This window comes from Thalassophryne amazonica, chromosome 10 (assembly GCF_902500255.1).
Source record: "Thalassophryne amazonica chromosome 10, fThaAma1.1, whole genome shotgun sequence".
In the NCBI taxonomy this organism is placed as follows: domain Eukaryota; kingdom Metazoa; phylum Chordata; class Actinopteri; order Batrachoidiformes; family Batrachoididae; genus Thalassophryne; species Thalassophryne amazonica.
Genome location: NC_047112.1, coordinates 85,134,830 through 85,152,824, shown reverse-complemented (window position 1 = coordinate 85,152,824; position 17,995 = coordinate 85,134,830). Strand labels below are relative to the sequence as shown.

Below are 17,995 nucleotides of genomic sequence, written 5' to 3'. Positions count from 1 at the left end.
TTGGGTTCTTACTCGTTTAAATGCAGAGTATTGGGGTTTTACTTGAAAATTACAATTGGAGTAGGAAGATGGTCAGTTATGTCACATATCAATAAACCACTGTATTTTTAATTTCTATATTGTTTGTGAAGATGTTATCTATTAGAGTTGCACTATTCAATATAATTCTGCTTGCCTGGTGATAACTGGGTATAAGCTCATGCTGTACATTGTGTTTATAAATTCGTCAGTTGATGTGTGTCTATTGGGGTTTATTAGATCAATGTTATAATCTCCACATATAAATATTTTTTTGTTATTTATTGATGAAAACATTTTGTCCACCCAGTTTGTAAATATAGCCATATTTGAGCCTGGTGCCCTATATAAACAATTTATAATAATGTTTTTCTTGTTTCCATTAAACTTCTATTGATATACATTCTAACAACATCTTTTATTGTTAATGTCATACTTTCTATTACCTTAAATTAATATTTTTATGCACATATATAGCAACACCTCCACCTCCTTTATCACTTCTGTTGATGTAGTTTAGATTATAACCATCCAACTTAAAGTGTATTCCTTTTTGCGCATTGAAACCATGTTTCTGAAATTGTTATTATACTACAGGGGTTTTGTAAACTGCTGAGATATTCTTTGATACTGTTAACTTTGTGTACATACTTCTGCTGTTAAAGTGGATGATTGATAATTTACCTTCTGTTTTAACTGTATTCTGTAATCCTCTTCCGTATAGTAGTTGCAATGAACGGTATCAGTCGAAAAAAACACATTATCAGGTCTATTTTCGTTTTCCAAATCCATTATCTTATGTTCAGTACTCAGTTGCTTTTAATTCCAATAATTCCTGGTTTATTATCCTCTGTTGTATTATTTCATCTCCTGAGTAGAGATTTTGGGTTTTGATTCAATGGTTTGTAAAGTAGAACTAGTTTTTTGGTTGTTTTTTTTTTACTTTTTTATTTCTCCATACATTACTGACTCATATTTCCTATTTTTCCACCTCTTTATGTCCTTAATAACCAGCACCTTAGCTACTTCAGGAGACCCATTCAGTTTAATGAAGACTTTACAATTCCTGACCCATGTATTCTGAATTTTGTTTGTTTTCCTTAAGTATCTGGCTTTTTTTTTAGCAATGTCTGCATTTGTTTTTGTTAAGTGATCATTCAAGTAAACATTCGTACCTTCCAGTTTCTTCTTTGCCTCAACAATGTAACCTTATCTTTTCTGTTGAAAAACCTCATGATAAGCACAGGAAGAGCGCCTTTCTTCGTAGGGAGAGGGTGACAAGCTTCAAGACAGTTTATGTCCAAATCAATGTCCCTGGACGCCAAGAACGCGGCGACCTGCTGTTCCGCAGAGCTCTCCTCCATCTCGCCGGGTTCGAGATCACTGCCCGCGATCACTGCGTGGGCATATGAGCGGGGTTTAATCTTTAAACCAGTCACAACCACATCGTTAATCCTTGAATACTGCTCCAAGTCCTCAACTCTCTTCTCAAGAGCTTCAGTCTTCTTGTCCTTATCCTCTAATAATGCTCGTAGTCGTGCGACTTCCTCCACTAGCTTGAGTATCTTGTCCTGCTTGTCCTTTATGTCAGCTACGTCCAGTGACACTGTCTCAAGCACCTTTTTAACCTCCTCCGACTCCTCAACCACCGAGTTTTTCTTTGGTGCCATTTGTAGTGTTTTCGACTCCGGTTGTTTACACTGCTCGGTACCTCACCTGGAAGCAGCGTGGCTAACCGTTAGCCCCGGTCCCAAACTGCACTGAAAGTTATTGTTTTACATAAATCCAAGGTCCAGTAACCTTTTTTTTACATTGTATTTTAATCCCTAGCCATGTCCGTTTGGTCCAATTCCGAAGAAAAAATTATCTAAATAAGTTTTCAAAGTTTCTTTTGCCTCTCTCTCACGCTGCTCACACTCGGATGTTGAAACCAGGATGTGTATAACAGTAACATTACTAACAGATAAAATCAATTTCAATGCGGGATCGACTGAAGGCGCGAGCGCTCCGTCTTCTGCCGGACGTCACTGCAATGACCCGGATGTCAAACAGTTTTCGCTGAGGGGCCAAATTTTAACTGCCAAATTGTCATTTTAAATGAAAGATTTCTCCACTGAATTACAAATTTGGGCTTGCAGATTTACTTTACTGCTTCATAAGGGTTTATAAATACATATCAGCTATTTCTTCTGAGATCTGACCAATTATGTCAGTGCAGGTCTACTTTAAGAGGGGACTTAAAAAATGGCTCCTTGTCAGCAAAAACTGTGAACATTAGTTTTGAGATTTTAGATGAGAAGAGTGTACAGAGAAGTGTGTAAAATATTTATTTTTTGTTTATGATCAGCACTTTAACATTTAAGCACTTTAGCAATAGTGCTGATTTTGTGTTATCTCTTGTATTGTCATGTTAATTTGTTTAGTGTAGTGTTTGTCTTGAATGTGTTATTTTGTATTGTATATTGTATTTCCTTTGTATGAGTCATGTATGTTTTGTGTTGGTGGTATTTTTACCCCATGGGACTGCAGATGGAAAATAGCTTTGAGCTAAATCTGGCATATTTACAGTTCTTGTTTTCTATTAATTATATGCATTGTCCCATTCAAATAAATTAATAAATGAAATGAAATAAAATATACTGTAGCTTTATTTCTTACATAAACCAAGTGTATAGAAGCAATACATGTAACAAAATGTTTTTACTAATTACTGTCTTATTTATATTTATATATTCAAACAAGAGAAAAAGTTTGATTGAGCCTATAGCGAGCTTCGCCCTTCCCGCCACTGACCGGTAAAGCGGGTAACCAGATATTCAAAAACAATACGTCAGCCCACAATTGTCACCGCGCCTACTGTCGCCTACAAGGCATTACCTCATCCCACAATCCACCACGAGAATGAGAATCTTCTGGCGATCGTCAAGAGCAAACACATCTTAACGGAGGCTGGTCCTCGCCCATGACACGCCCCCCAGCCAATCATAGCGCCCCCTCGCCCGTGACATCATGTCTATTTGGGAGAGACAGCGGCAGCAGATAGCTTTGGCTCCACGCTGCTGGACACGTTCAGTACACACAGCAGGCAGGCGCACCGCGAGCGGAACGGTCTCAGCGCGCACAGCCGGCCCGTCCTGAAAGAAGTAAGTCCTCACTCCTCAAAAGTTTGGAAAAGAGGACGTTGGGAAAGTTTCTTCTTTCCCCCCCCCCCTCAGCTCATAAGGAAGAAGAGAAGGAGGGAGGAAAAGTTTTCTCTTTTTGTGAGAGACCTCTGTAGTTACACCGTTTTTTTTTTATGTATACCAAGATGGAAACTACTTTCTATGACGACTCACTGCACGCTTTCTCCCAGCACGACGCGGCCGCTTACGGATACCCCAAAGCGCTGAAACACAACATGACACTGAACCTGGCGGACCCGGCGGGCAGCCTGAAGCCGCACCTCCGCGCCAAGGCCGCGGACATCCTCACCTCGCCGGACGTGGGGCTGCTGAAGTTGGCGTCGCCGGAGCTGGAGAGGCTCATCATTCAGTCCAGCAACGGACTCATCACCACCACGCCGACCCCGACCCAGTTCCTGTGTCCGAAGAACGTGACGGACGAGCAGGAGGGTTTCGCCGAGGGCTTTGTCCGCGCGCTGGCGGAGCTCCACCACCAGCACATGCCGCCCGCAAGCGGCGTGAGCGCCGCTTCCGCGCCGCCAGAGCAGCGCCGCCCTGCCGCCCGTCTCCTCCGCGGCCGCGGCGTACAGCGGCAGTGCCGAGTCGCCCGTTTACGAGGACTTGAACACTTTCAACCCGAGCACCGTGTCCGCGCCGAGTTACACCTCCTCCTCGGGTCCGACCTTCTCCGCGCCTCCTCCTCCTCCACCGCCGCAGCTTCCCATCTACGGCCAGCCGTCCTCTTCCGCGCCGCTACCGCGACTCACCGCGCTCAAAGAGGAGCCGCAAACCGTGCCGGAGATGCCCGGCGAGACGCCTCCCCTCTCCCCCATCGACATGGAGAGCCAGGAGCGCATTAAAGCCGAGAGGAAGCGCATGAGGAACCGCATCGCCGCTTCCAAGTGCCGAAAGAGGAAGCTGGAGCGGATCTCGAGGCTGGAAGAAAAAGTGAAAACCCGGAAGTCGCAAACTCGGAGCTGGCGTCCACCGCCAACATGCTGCGTGCACAGGTGGCGCAGGCTGAAGCAGAAAGTGATGAACCACGTCAACAGCGGCTGTCAGCTCATGCTCACACAGCAGCTCCAAACTTTCCTGAAGCGGAGTGCTGCGGTGGAGGAGAGGGGAAAAAAGGACTCAGATCGACCGAAGTGAGAGGCTTATCTCCCGGGAAAAGTGGACGGGATTCGGGCTGGTGCGGCGCGGCGCTTGGAACGGCGGAGCATGCGTCCGCACTGCTTCCTGGCGCGTCCCGCAGAGGAGACAGGGACCCAGTCCATGAGCCAGAGGGGACACGGCAACACGCAGGACAGCTTTTCTGGTCTGTTTGACAGAACAGGACTGAAGTTTGATTTGAAGCCGGTTCTGCTTCAGAGGAGAGACAGAGACTTTTTTCTTTCTGTGGGTCTCGGACTCGGCGCAGTTGGCCGACTGACTGAAAGAGGCATGAGAAGTGGTAATTCGGACTTACAGCGCAGCAGTTTTATTTTCTTAATTGTAAGACATTAAGTTAGATAAGCTTCAAGATTTTCTTGTTATTTTCTAAAGCAGTCTGATGAGGTTTCACTCATTGTTTTATGTATATAAAGGATCAACTCGAGTACTTATGTTTACCATTTGGATTAAGAATACTGTACATTTTTAACGTTTCTTTCCTGAGCACTTCAAGCAACTGATCAATATTTAATAAACAAAGTGATCAAATGGAGTGGCATTTTTTATTCCCCCCCCCCCCCAGTGGGTGTGTCACAGCAGCAGCAGCTCAGGCAATAAAACACGAGGTCTGCTGGTTATCTGAGTGTGGAGCTGAATTCCATCAGTGCTGTTTTTACCAACTGTGATGGTGGGCAGCTGTGATTATTAAATTAGTTATCCACGACGTGCTCATGATGGTGTTGCAATCTATAAAGAAAGAGGGAGGAAACAAAAAACCTCTGTATTCCAGTGGCTTGAAACCAATAATTATATCATAATCAATTTTTCAAGAGAATAATTGTCCTGGTTAGTTGTTTCCATAAAATTGTGAAAAAATGTTCGATGTTTTCCAGAGCCCAAGATAATGCCTTCAAATGTTTTGTGCACAACCTAAATATATTCAGTTTGCTGCCAGAGACTATAAATATTCACAATTTAAGTATAAAATGTTCACATTAAAGAAATCGAAATCAGAGCATTCATTCATTCACCTTCTACCGCTTAGTCCAATTAAGGGTCACGGGGGCTGGAGCCTATCCCAGCAGTCATAGGCGCAAGGCAGGGTACACCCAGGACAGGACACCAGTCTGTCGCAGGGCCACAAACAGACAAACAAACACAGACACACCCCACACACACCTACGGACAATTGCAAAGATCCCAATCCACCTAACACGCATGTCTTTGGATTGTGGGAGGAAACCAGAGCACCCAGAGGAAACCCACGCAAACACGGGGAGAACATGCAAACTCCACACAGAAAGGCCACGGGAATTGAACCCATGACCTTCTTGCTGTGAGGCAACAGTGCTAAGCACCAAGCCACCGTGCTACCTGAAATCAGAGAATGTGATATAAAAATAAGGATTCAAAACAATATTGAAATAGCTGTTGATTCACAATATTTGCAGCTGAATAGAGTGACTAGGTGACATTTCAAGGCCCCCATTTAACTAAATTGTAAAACGTAAAAATTCAATGTAATTTCCTTTACAAGAGAAACCAAAGCAATACCCCACAAATGAAAGTTATATTTCAGTTTTAAGCGAGCCACTGTTTTGTTTAAGTCTACTCTTTTTTTTGGTATTATTACATAGTTATATAAGTTGTACTTTTAAATTTACTGAAAATCACATTTATGATGCAGTTTTAATGAACAGAGGTCACACATTTCTCAATCACAAAACCAGGGTGTTTAAAAACAACATTTAAACACAATAACGTAAAATAAAGGTATGAGGGAAACAAGTGGGTTTTAAGCTTTTTTTTTTTTTTTTCAGCTGTAAATCTGTATGTTTAAGTCTGCAGTGAGTGAGGAACATCCTGCTGGTGCTCCTGACTGAATAAAGATGAAGAGTTGACTAATGCAAGAAGCCATGAGGTCCATCAGCCCCTCTGTCAAATACTAGCCTCCAGATGTACCACAGAAAAAACTCAAACCTTGATATCTATCTATATCAAATCGATACTGTATAATAGATGGACGTGACCGTCCACCAGAGTGCGCTAGAGACTTAATTTAACCAACTGGTTATTTTAGCTGTATGTGTTTTAAAAAACTCAAGTTATCAGCTGTGAAGGACTGCTAAATATTTTTGAGTATTCATTAAAACTATTCCAATTTGTATAATTAATTTACATTTAATCACTAATGGCTGCTCATACCTCTGGATGTAAATTCATACTTTGACCTGTCCAAGATTACATCTGGCAAAAGGCAACAAATTCCAGACAAATAAACAGAAATTGTAATACTTTGTTGTATTACACTGTATTGTAGTTTTTGCTTTCACAAAGCATTTCTTGTGAGGCAGAAATATGACAAGTCTGTGCAATGTACAGTGTGTTTTGCACTTTTGAACTTTGAGACTTTGGGTCTGTTTAAGATGCTTTTAAAGTGGAATTTGAGTAACTGTGGAATAAAGTTGGTGCTACAAAGAGCAATCTGTACACATCATCCCAAGAAGGATGCATCAAATACTGTGAAACAGTTTGTTTCATTCTGTTAAAGAAATTTTTATATTCAAATGCCTCAGATTTTTTTCTTAAAAAAGATTGCCATTCATTGTACCCACTTTCATTTTTCAAGAACTGTCTTAGTGTATTTTTTTTTATCAGGTCAAGCAGTATTTCAACAGTGACAGTTTCTGTAATTTTGCCTCAGCACACCATCACCACCACAATGGAGCTGAAATGAAGTAGATGAGACTGAAATGTAGACTGTTCGCTTTAATTCAAGGTTACAACAAAACATATCACATCAACATGAACAATGAACCATTTGGGGAAACAGACATTTTTACATACAGCCCCATCATTTTCAATTAAATGGACAAACTAAAAATAAGCATTATTGTACATATAATCACTTTTACAGCCAGTTTTCTTGAGATAAGTCAGGGGTTGGATACATGAATGTTTCTAAGTCACTGAATGTCTTGAATGTAATTTACATTTCATTCATTTAGATCAGTCTTTAAGAAATACAGAAAGGATGGCAGTGCAAAGTAAGTCTGGAGTAGGCAGTTCTCAAAAAAGTAGTTCACCATGGAAGAAGGAGACAAGTGAGGGAAACCACCCATGATAATTTATCATGGGGGGTGGGGGGTCCAGTGCAACTTTTGTCACCACATGTGGAGTGGTGAAAAGAGGGATTTTTTTTTTTTTTTTTTTCCTACAAGAAAACAAAAAATAACAAGGGTTTAGCCTCTCACAGGCCTTCTGGTAAACTGCAGCTAAAATTTTTTTTTTTTTTTTTTTTTTTTAAGAAAACCCTTCCATTGTTCCACCATCATGAAGCAGTGTGTGTTAAAGCAATGCAAACATATAAACAGCTCACATATTCTACTAATATTGAATGTGTTAAGTGTTTTGAAAAAGTTGTCTTGTTGCAGCAAGTATGAAAATGTAAAAAAAAAAAAAACAAAACTACCGTCTCATTATAGACTGCTGACATCTAGTGGTCAAATAAATTTATTACAAGCTGGAAGCCACAATACAATTTCTGTAGAAACGAGCATTACTCCTGACAACATAGATACTGTTGAAACAACAGTCCAAAATCAGGGAGCACGTACTTTAATTGTGCTTAACTTTTTCTACAATTTCAGATTTTTTTTAATTACTAATGAGACTAAATATCAGGTAAGATACAATTTAAAAGATAACCAATGCACATCTGCTTTCACAGTGGATTCCCTGACTGACCTCTTGTGTTCCTTAGGATCATATCTCATTGGGCTGTGACAGCCTGCGAATAGCAATTGCGAGGGACATCGCTTGATTTTGTGCAACATTCGTTGGGTGGCACTCTTCACTTGTAGGCATTGCCAACATCACGTCTGGATTTCAAATTTGGTAGGTGACAAGGCTCCACCCAGTATGATCTTAGAGCCATCACTACTGCCATGCGACTCTCTGAATGTACTCGCTAGGACTCCTAACACAAGAGATTCATTCATTCAATGTGCAGATCCATCTCAGATCTGCTGTGGACACCCCGAGTGAAAAACAAGGGAACAACTAAGGGGACTTACAATGTTATTGCCAAATAAAGCAAATCAGAGGATGCACATCCCTGAAGCACTGCTGGACATTGCTGCATCACAAAGAAAAGGCCGATCCAGCAACCGCTGTGGCCAGATCTCAGAGCCAGTGTCACCCTTAATTAGAATAAGTGGGTAGAGAACATGGATGGATATACTGGACATGGAAGATAGGACAATATAGCAATGACATCATTCTGCAAATCAGTGAGTGCAGTGTAGGATTTATTGTTGTTTATTGTGTATTATTATTATCCATCCATCCATCCATCCATCCTGTTGTGTGTTGGGGGTGGCGTGGCTGGATGTTTTGGTGTTCTTTTCTTTTCTTTGCTCTCCAGGTGGCATGAGGGCTGATTTGTCTGTGAAGAAGGTGCTGGCTGAAGAGTCTTCACCCTCATCAACATCATGGAAAGCACCTGTGCTTGGTGCTCACGTGCAACCTGGACGACTTGCAGCTGAAGCAGATAATTGGATGGCGTTCTGCATTTAAGTCATGTGTGATTCAAGCAGAACTGCCGGGAACTCGACCTTGTGACGTTCGTTTGTGAGACGCTGAGGACCGCGCCTGGGTTTGACACATCGAGCCGTGAAGCAGGGAGGGGTGAGGACACATGCTGTCAGCACACACGAAAGGTAATTAAGTGTTTAGGTACTTGTTGATAGTAACTTGGTGTTTTGTTACACAGTATACTGGAATTGTAAAGAGAATTGCGCAGTTTGCTTCTCACTGCTGTGGCGTGAAGGATAAGTGATCCTCCACTTGTTGTGAGAAGCTGCTCATTTGCATAAAGTAAAAAAAAAGGACACTGACCTGAGTGTGTTGCTGGCAGCGTGTGTTTATTGGAAGATATAGTTGTATCTGTTGACTTACCTCACCGTCTCTTTGCTTCACAGAGAATCAGTTTGTCGTGTCCACCTGGGGGGTGTTTGGCGGTGGTAGGAAGTCCAGGAGCGCCGGCTTTAATCCTTGCGGGCGCTGGAGAGCGAGCCGCGGATCACTCCACCAGAGGGACGTTGTTTTTTTATGTTTTTACACTTTAAACACAGGTGTATAATAAATTAGTTTTTGTTTGGAACCGCTTTCTGGTTATTTTTAGCGCTGGGTCCTGTCTGACGCAGGTTCGCTCCTCAATCCGCGTCGACACATAACAGAAGTTCCCGGCCATTCCATAATGGACCCAGCGGCAGAGGCGGTTCCTTTTGCCGAAAAGATTCAAGAACACTTGGAGAAAATATGGGAGCAATTACAGCACCTCGCAAATCACATTAAACAAACAGACGCCCGTGTTACGGAGCTTGCAGCTCAAGCCGTTCCGCTTCCTGCAGCGCCAGCTACGGCATCATCGATACCAAGGCAGATAACTCCGTCACCCAAAGATTCGGTGTTTGAACCGATCATTTGTCATCCGGAGCCTTATGCGGGAGACGTCGAAGCTTGTGCTTCGTTTCTGATGCAATGTTCTCTGGTTTTTGCTCAGCGACCGGCTTCCTTCTCTTCTGATGGAAGTCGTGTTTCGTATGTGACAAATTTGCTCCGAGGTGACGCCTTAGCTTGGGTCACAGCGTTGTGGAGTAACAACTCGCCATTGTTAGGGTCCTTTAAGGATTCCTCCGGGAGTTCCGACTGGTTTTGACCACTCGGTGAAAACGAATACCGTTGCTCAACGGTTGCTGAATCTCAGGCAGGGGAGGCGGAGTGCGGCGGAGTATTCCGTGGACTTCCGGATTTTTTCTGCTCAATCAGGTTGGAATGCCGCAGCATTACGGGGCGTGTTTGTAGACGGGTTAAATGAGTCATTAAAAGACGAGCTTGCGGTCCGTCATGAGCCAAACGATTTAGACGAGCTAATATCGTTGGTGATTCGTCTAGATGATCGGATGAAGGAGCGTGGACGCGAGAGAGGACGCCCATCAGAGCGTTTTTTTTTGTCTCGGGGCTTTCCCCGACACAAAGCTGGGCCGCCTCTTCTTCGCCCCACTGAGGCTCTCCGACGGGACCTCCGGCTCCTCCTATTGACGAGCCCATGCAGCTCGGACGAGTCGAGATTCCTGTATTGCCCCGACACGTAAGCGTCAAGAGAAATAACGGTGACGTAACTGCAAGTGTTCTTGGACAGGCAACAGAACCCACATAACAAAATAAAAAAAAATAAAAAAAAAAATTCTAGCACACGTAATGTTGGTTTCTTTAATCAGGGGTTATACTTGTTTGGGGAGGTATGGGCGTATCTGGTGGAGTGATAGGGCGGTCAGAAGCCCGCCTAGGGCTCACTTACCTGTCAATTGTGTATGTGTTTTTAGGTATTTTCTGTTTGGGTTGTTGGGTCGTTTTGTTTTGTTGTTTTTATTTCTCTACATTCCTAACCCCAACCTCACTTGCCCTTAGACCGCTTGTCTTGTGGGTTGTGGGGGTGGTGCAGGTTGGTCACGCTTGAGCATTCTCAGAAGACCTCTGCACCTAGGGGGGGGTGTTAGAGGCGGTCTTTTTGGTTTGGTTAGGGCCCGGTTCCACTCCAGCCTCGGTGAGCCTTTGGACCGATTGTCATGGGTGTTGCCAGGGTGTGGTGCAGCGGAGACATGCCTCAGTCGGAGGGGTGGGCCGATCTGTTGCTGTTTGCCATTTCGGTAGTTCCACCCTCCCGAGTGGCTGGGTATGGTCGAGTTGGGCACCGGACGTATTTCCGGTTCTCCGCTGCGCTTGGGGTTGGAGCTGGGTTAGTTTTTACCTGTTCCCTTCTCCGGCTTACTATTTGAGCCGTTTGCCAAATAGAGCCGCCAAAGGGCTCTGGGAGGGACCTGGGGTCTTTCGGGGTGCCGGGGAGGGCAACGGGGTTTATTGGTCATTTTATATCCCCCCGGGGTTGTTTTTGGTTGTCCTCCGGGGGGTTGGTTTTTGGTTTTATTTGTTTCCTTCCGGGTTCCGCCTCAGGGTTGATGGGACGGTCCTCTGGGGGGGGAATTGGCTTGGGACCGGCCGGCCAAGGTGTGACCGGATCTGGGGTTCGGGTTGTGGGGAGGGTGCCTCCTGGGGTTGATGATACGGTCCCCTGGGGGGCACCGTTTCACTCCATGTATACCTGGGGACCTTTGTGGGATCACGGTTTTGGCTGTTCCTCCTGGAACTGGCAATGAAGGCCTTCTGAGGGGAGGTTGGGCTCTGCAGGTCATTCTGGGGGGTTGTTTGTTGTTTTTCTTTTATGCATCTACGTTTGTACTGTGTTGTGGGACTGTGTTGGGTTTTTGTGTTTTGGAGTTTTTCTTTTCCTCCCGGGTTTGATGGGACGGTCCCCTGGGGAGGTTTTGGGTGGGTTTTATGTTTTTTTTGTGTGAGTGGACTTGTTCTGGGGAATGTTTTGGGGCTTTTGTTGATTCCAGCCGGCCTTCCAGCTGCGGTGCCTGTCTTGCCGTCTGCTTCCTGACGTGGACCCCGGAGGGAGGGGCTGTTCTCGGGCCTGGTCTGTTCGGTCGCCGGGAGGCTTCCCGTTGATGGGGGGGTAGTGTTGTGTGTTGGGGGGGGGCGTGGCTGGATGTTTTGGTGTTCTTTTCTTTTCTTTGCTCTCCAGGTGGCATGAGGGCTGATTTGTCTGTGAAGAAGGTGCTGGCTGAAGAGTCTTCACCCTCATCAACATCATGGAAAGCACCTGTGCTTGGTGCTCACGTGCAACCTGGACGACTTGCAGCTGAAGCAGATAATTGGATGGCGTTCTGCATTTAAGTCATGTGTGATTCAAGCAGAACTGCCAGGAACTCGACCTTGTGACGTTCGTTTGTGAGACGCTGAGGACCGCGCCTGGGTTTGACACATCGAGCCCGTGAAGCAGGGAGGGGTGAGGACACATGCTGTCAGCACACACGAAAGGTAATTAAGTGTTTAGGTACTTGTTGATAGTAACTTGGTGTTTTGTTACACAGTATACTGGAATTGTAAAGAGAATTGCGCAGTTTGCTTCTCACTGCTGTGGCGTGAAGGATAAGTGATCCTCCACTTGTGAGAAGCTGCTCATTTGCATAAAGTAAAAAAAAGGACACTGACCTGAGTGTGTTGCTGGCAGCGTGTGTTTATTGGAAGATATAGTTGTATCTGTTGACTTACCTCACCGTCTCTTTGCTTCACAGAGAATCAGTTTGTCGTGTCCACCTGGGGGGTGTTTGGCGGTGGTAGGAAGTCCAGGAGCGCCGGCTTTAATCCTTGCGGGCGCTGGAGAGCGAGCCGCGGATCACTCCACCAGAGGGACGTTGTTTTTTTTTATGTTTTTTACACTTTTAAACACAGGTGTATAATAAATAGTTTTTGTTTGGAACCGCTTTCTGGTTATTTTTAGCGCTGGGTCCTGTCTGACGCAGGTTCGCTCCTCAATCCGCGTCGACACATAACACATCCATCCATTTTTCTTCCGCTTTATCTGGAGTCGGGTCGCGGGGGCAGCAGCTCAAGCAAAGCCGCCCAGACCTCCCGATCCACACACACCTCCCCCACCTCCTCCGGGGGAACCCCAAAGCATTCCCAAGCCAGCCGAGAGATGTAGTCCCTCCAGCGTGTCCTGGGTCTTCCCCGGGGCTCCTCCCAGTGGGACGTACCGGAACACCTCTTCAGCGAGGCGTCCAGGGGCATCCGGAAAGATGCCCAAGCCACCTCAACTAACTCCTTTCAACGTGAAGGAGCAGCGGCTCGACTCCGAGCTCCTCCCGAGTGACCGAGCTCCTCACCCTATCTCTAAGGGAGTGCCCAGCCACCCTGTGGAGGAAACTCATCTCGGCCGCTTGTACTCGCGATCTCATTCTTTCGGTCATGAGCCAAATCTCATGACCACAGGTGAGGATCGGAACGTAGATCGATCGGTAAATTGAGAGCTTTGCCCCCCTACTCAGCTCTCTCTTCACCACGACGGTCCGATACAGCGACCGCATCACTGCAGATGCTGCACCGATCCATCTATCGATCTCACGCTCCATCCGTCCCTCACTCATGAACAAGACCCCGAGATACTTAAACTCCTCCACTTGAGGCAAGGACACTCCACCGACCCAAAGAGGGCAAAGCACCTTTTTCCGGTCGAGAACCATGGCCTCGGATTTGGAGGTGCTGATTTTCATCCCGGACGCTTCACACTCGGCTGCAAACCGCCCCAGTGCACGCTGAAGGTCCTGATTTGACGAAGCCAACAGAACCACATCGTCCGCAAACAGCAGAGACGAGATTCTGTGGTTCCCAAACCAGACCCCCTCTACACCCTGGCTGCGCCTAGAAATTCTGTCCATAAAATAATGAACAGAACCGGTGACAAAGGGCAGCCCTGGCGGAGGCCAACGTGCACTGGAAACAGGTTTGACTTACTACCGGCAATGCGAACCAAGTTCCTGCTGTGGTCGTACAGCGACCAGATAGCCCTTAACAAGGGACCCCGTACTCCTGGAGCACTCTCCACAGGGTGCCCCGAGGGACACGGTCGAACGCCTTCTCCAGATCCACAAAACATATGTGGACTGGTTGGACAAACTCCCATGAACCCTCGAGCACCCGATGGAGCGTGTAGAGCTGGTCCAGTGTGCTGCGACCAGGACGAAAACCACACTGCTCCTCCTGAATCTGAGGTTCGACCATCGGTCTAATTCTCCTCTCCAGTACTCTGGAATAGACCTTACCGGGGAGGCTGAGGAGTGTGATCCCATATAGTTGGAACACACCAATTATTTATTTTATTTTTCCATTATTGGGAACAGTGGGGGAATTTCCACAGTCTATTCACATGGAAAATAGTGGGAAAATAAGACCTGAACACTTTGTGTACAAACCTGTCATTCATGTTCAGCCACAAGTGGCCACTCCAGTGAGATACACTGTGACACTGTCACTTGTTCACGTCTCCAGCTGCTCTCCAACAGTCATACCCAGTGAGATAGGACTCTTACAATGATCCATGATAGCCCTTTAGTGACCTCTAAACTCTCTCTAAATGATAAAAATGATGATAATTTGGAACAAGATGTAGCTGTCATTCAAATGTATATCCATTTAGTGGTAGCTGTGGGAATGAAGGGCCTTGTGAGTCTGGTACTAGAGTACAAAATAACATTGTAACAAGTTTTACAGTATGGTACCATGGGAGTACCAATGTGGGATTAACATAGGAGGGTACTGATACATTGTGCAGAGCAACAGATAGATTGCAACAAAGGAGTACCAGTACCACAGTATAGTGTGCATCTACCAGATCTACACAGGATAACATACAGTACTTAGAAAACAGGCATTTTTATCTTCAAATGGTGAAAAACGCCTGTTTTCTAAGTACCCCTATCTCCAATTGAGCACCTGTACAAAAAGATTTTTTTTAAAAACTTTTTGATTCACAATTTGTGGACCCACACAGCACTCCTTTTTTCGATTTTATCTTTAAAAGGATAACATACAACTTTGGATAAATCCACGTCTTGGACCTGCGTCTGTCCAAGGTTGGACACGTCAGACAGGAAGGTCCTTTCCTCTGTGTTTAGAGAGAGAACACACACACACACACACAAATAATTTCTGTCTGGAAAAATCAGCTTTTTCGTAAATGTGTCTGGTTTCTGGAAATCGTTGTATTTTGGTTTGTCTTTTCCTGTGTGCTGTGCAATACTCAGCACAGTACTCACGACAGCAAATGACTGAGGAAGAGTAAAGTAAGTAAGTATTTTTAGTTTCAGTACTGCTCACATGTTTCCTGTGTATTTATCTCTCTGCAGATTACTTTCACTCTTGTATGGAAATCTGCACAGAAGACCTTTAGGTTTAAGACAACCCTGTGCACATGATATATATCCAAAACTAATATTATGACCAAAATGTTTACAATGTGAGGCAAATGCTTTTTTTGAGATGTGTTTGTAATATACTGAATGCAGTATTTCATTTTGCAGTAGACAGGGGGCACTGTGTATTTTGTGTGAGCAACTGTTCGATTTATGTGTAGTTTTTTATTTTTATTTTTTTTTTTTTAAACCTCAAACAAACAAACAGTCTGCGCACAGGAAAGCAAGTCATAGACACAATTCGGCCATATTACGCAAACATCATTTTATGGGTCCATTGACCCGGATATTTACACACAAATGACAATGACCTATGTTGACCCCAAAAACATGAATCTGCTGCAAATCATGAATTATCTGCAAACCATAAATGAAAATTTATGCAAACTGTGAGTAACCACGAACCGTTAATAATTTTGCTGCAAATCGTAAAGCGTAAATATAATTTTTCAATTTCAATTTCAATTTATTTTCATTTATATAGCGCCAAATCACAACAGAGTTGCCTCAAGGCGCTTCACACAAGTAAGGTCTAACCTTGCTAACCCCCAGAGCAACAGTGGTAAGGAAAAACTCCCTCTGAGGAAGAAATCTCAAGCAGACCAGACTGAAAGGGGTGACCCTCTGCTTGGGCCATGCTACAGACACAAATTACAGAACAATTCACAAAACGAATATACAGGAAATGCTGTTGGTTCACAGGACAGGAGGGTCTCCAGCACAAATGCCACACCCATCTCTGGATGGAGCTGCACCTTAAACAGAAAGAAAAAACAGAATCAGTCATCAGAAAGACAAGAAATACAGTATAATTTGCCAGCATTAAACAGCAAGAAAAACAGGAAATACTAAGGTGATCGATGGCCACTAGCCCTAAGCTTCACTAAAACACCCAGAATTTAGGTAAAGTTGAGGCCACGGCACGCTCCTTTTCCTAATAAAATGAATTAAAAGAGTAAAAAGTGTAGTACTATACTATGCCGGTATGCTAGCCATATGAAAGGGAAAATAAGTGCATCTTAAGTCTGGACTTGGAAGTCTCCACAGAATCTGACTGTTTTATTGATGCAGGGAGATCATTCCACAGAACAGGGGCATGATAAGAGAAAGCTCTATGACCCATAGACTTCTTATTCATCCTATGGACACAAAGTAGTTCTGCACCCTGAGAATGCAAAGCCCTGGCTGGTATGTAAGGTTTAATTAGGTCAGGTAGGTAGTGAGGTGCCAGGAACAGTTTCATAGGTTAGTAGAAGAACCTTAAAATCTGATCTCACTGGGACAGGAAGCCAGTGAAGAGATGCCAAAATGGGTGTAATGTGGTCAAACTTTCTGCTTCGTGTCAAAAGTCTGGCTGCAGCATTTTGAACCAATTGGAGAGCCCTAATGCTGGACTGTGGTAAACCAGAAAATAGAACATTGCAGTAGTCCAATCTGGAAGAGATAAACGCATGGATCAGGGTCTCAGCATCAGCCATAGACAGGATGGGACGAATCTTCGCTATATTTCGCAGGTGGAAGAAAGCAGTCCTCATAATATTTGTAATGTGGAGGTCAAAGGACAATGTAGGATCTAAAATTACCCCAAGGTTCCTCACTTTGTCAGCGTGATGTATGACACACAAGCCTAGGCTGAGTGTTAACTGGTCAAATTGATGCTGATGTCTCACTGAACCAAGAACAATCATTTCAGTCTTATCAGAGTTTAAAAGTAGGAAGTTTCTAGACATCCAACTTCTCACTGATGCAACGCAGTCTTCTAAGGATTTTATGTGAATGAGATTTCCCACAGTTATTGGCATGTACAACTGAGCATCATCAGCATAGCAGTGAAAGGTAATTTCAAAACGCTGCAATATGTGCCCAAGGGGTGCTATATAAAGGGAGAAAAGCAGGGGGCCTAAGACAGTCAAAGTCAAAGTCAAAGTGAACTTTATTGTCAATCGAGCCAAGAAACAGTACATTACAGAGAAGGCTGAAACTGCATTTCCCCAAACTCCAAATGTGCAGTAACAGAGGCTAAATTAGACATACAACTAAATATAAACTTGACATGAGACATCACTAGGATATAAAGTGCAAATAAAATATCAGTAACAGAACAACAATCAACACAACATATAGACAACAGTGAGCATACAGTAGTGTTTAGAATAATAGTAGTGCTATGTGACTAAAAAGATTAATCCAGGTTTTGAGTATATTTCTTATTGTTACATGGGAAACAAGGTACCAGTAGATTCAGTAGATTCTCACAAATCCAACAAGACCAAGCATTCATGATATGCACACTCTTAAGGCTATGAAATTGGACTATTAGTAAAAAAACAGTAGAAAAGGGGGTGTTCACAATAATAGTAGCATCTGCTGTTGATGGTACAAACTCAAAACGATTATGTTCAAACTGCTTTTTTAGCAATCCTGTGAATCACTAAACTAGTATTTAGTTGTATAACCACAGTTTTTCATGATTTCTTCACATCTGCGAGGCATTAATTTTGTTGGTTTGGAACCAAGATTTTGCTTGTTTACTAGTGTGCTTGGGGTGCTTGAACTCAAACGCAAAATGGATTTAATCTCGGAGCAAATCACTGCATTGCATAAGATTGTACTGCTGAGGACCACAGAATATTCTTCATAAATTTGGATTCTCGACGGTCAGGGGTGCAGTTAATAGAATTCTGTCTCTCTCCGCCAAACATCAACATGGCAGTCTTATCGGCTCCTGAAGGCCAAATTCCCTGCTCTTCCCCCAGAAGGATCTACAGTCTTGGTGAAGGAATT

At 44.2% G+C, this 17,995-nt stretch overlaps 1 protein-coding gene across 1 annotated transcript; it reads left to right on the top strand.

Moving 5' to 3' along the window:
* Window positions 1-3,079: 3,079 nt before the first annotated feature.
* jun (Jun proto-oncogene, AP-1 transcription factor subunit) lies at window positions 3,080-4,477 on the top strand. The gene is given in 4 exon segments (XM_034180405.1): window positions 3,080-3,708; window positions 3,710-4,143; window positions 4,146-4,198; window positions 4,200-4,477. Coding segments are annotated over 4 exon segments (1,014 nt in total). The 5' UTR covers window positions 3,080-3,313; the 3' UTR covers window positions 4,332-4,477.
* Window positions 4,478-17,995: the final 13,518 nt, after the last annotated feature.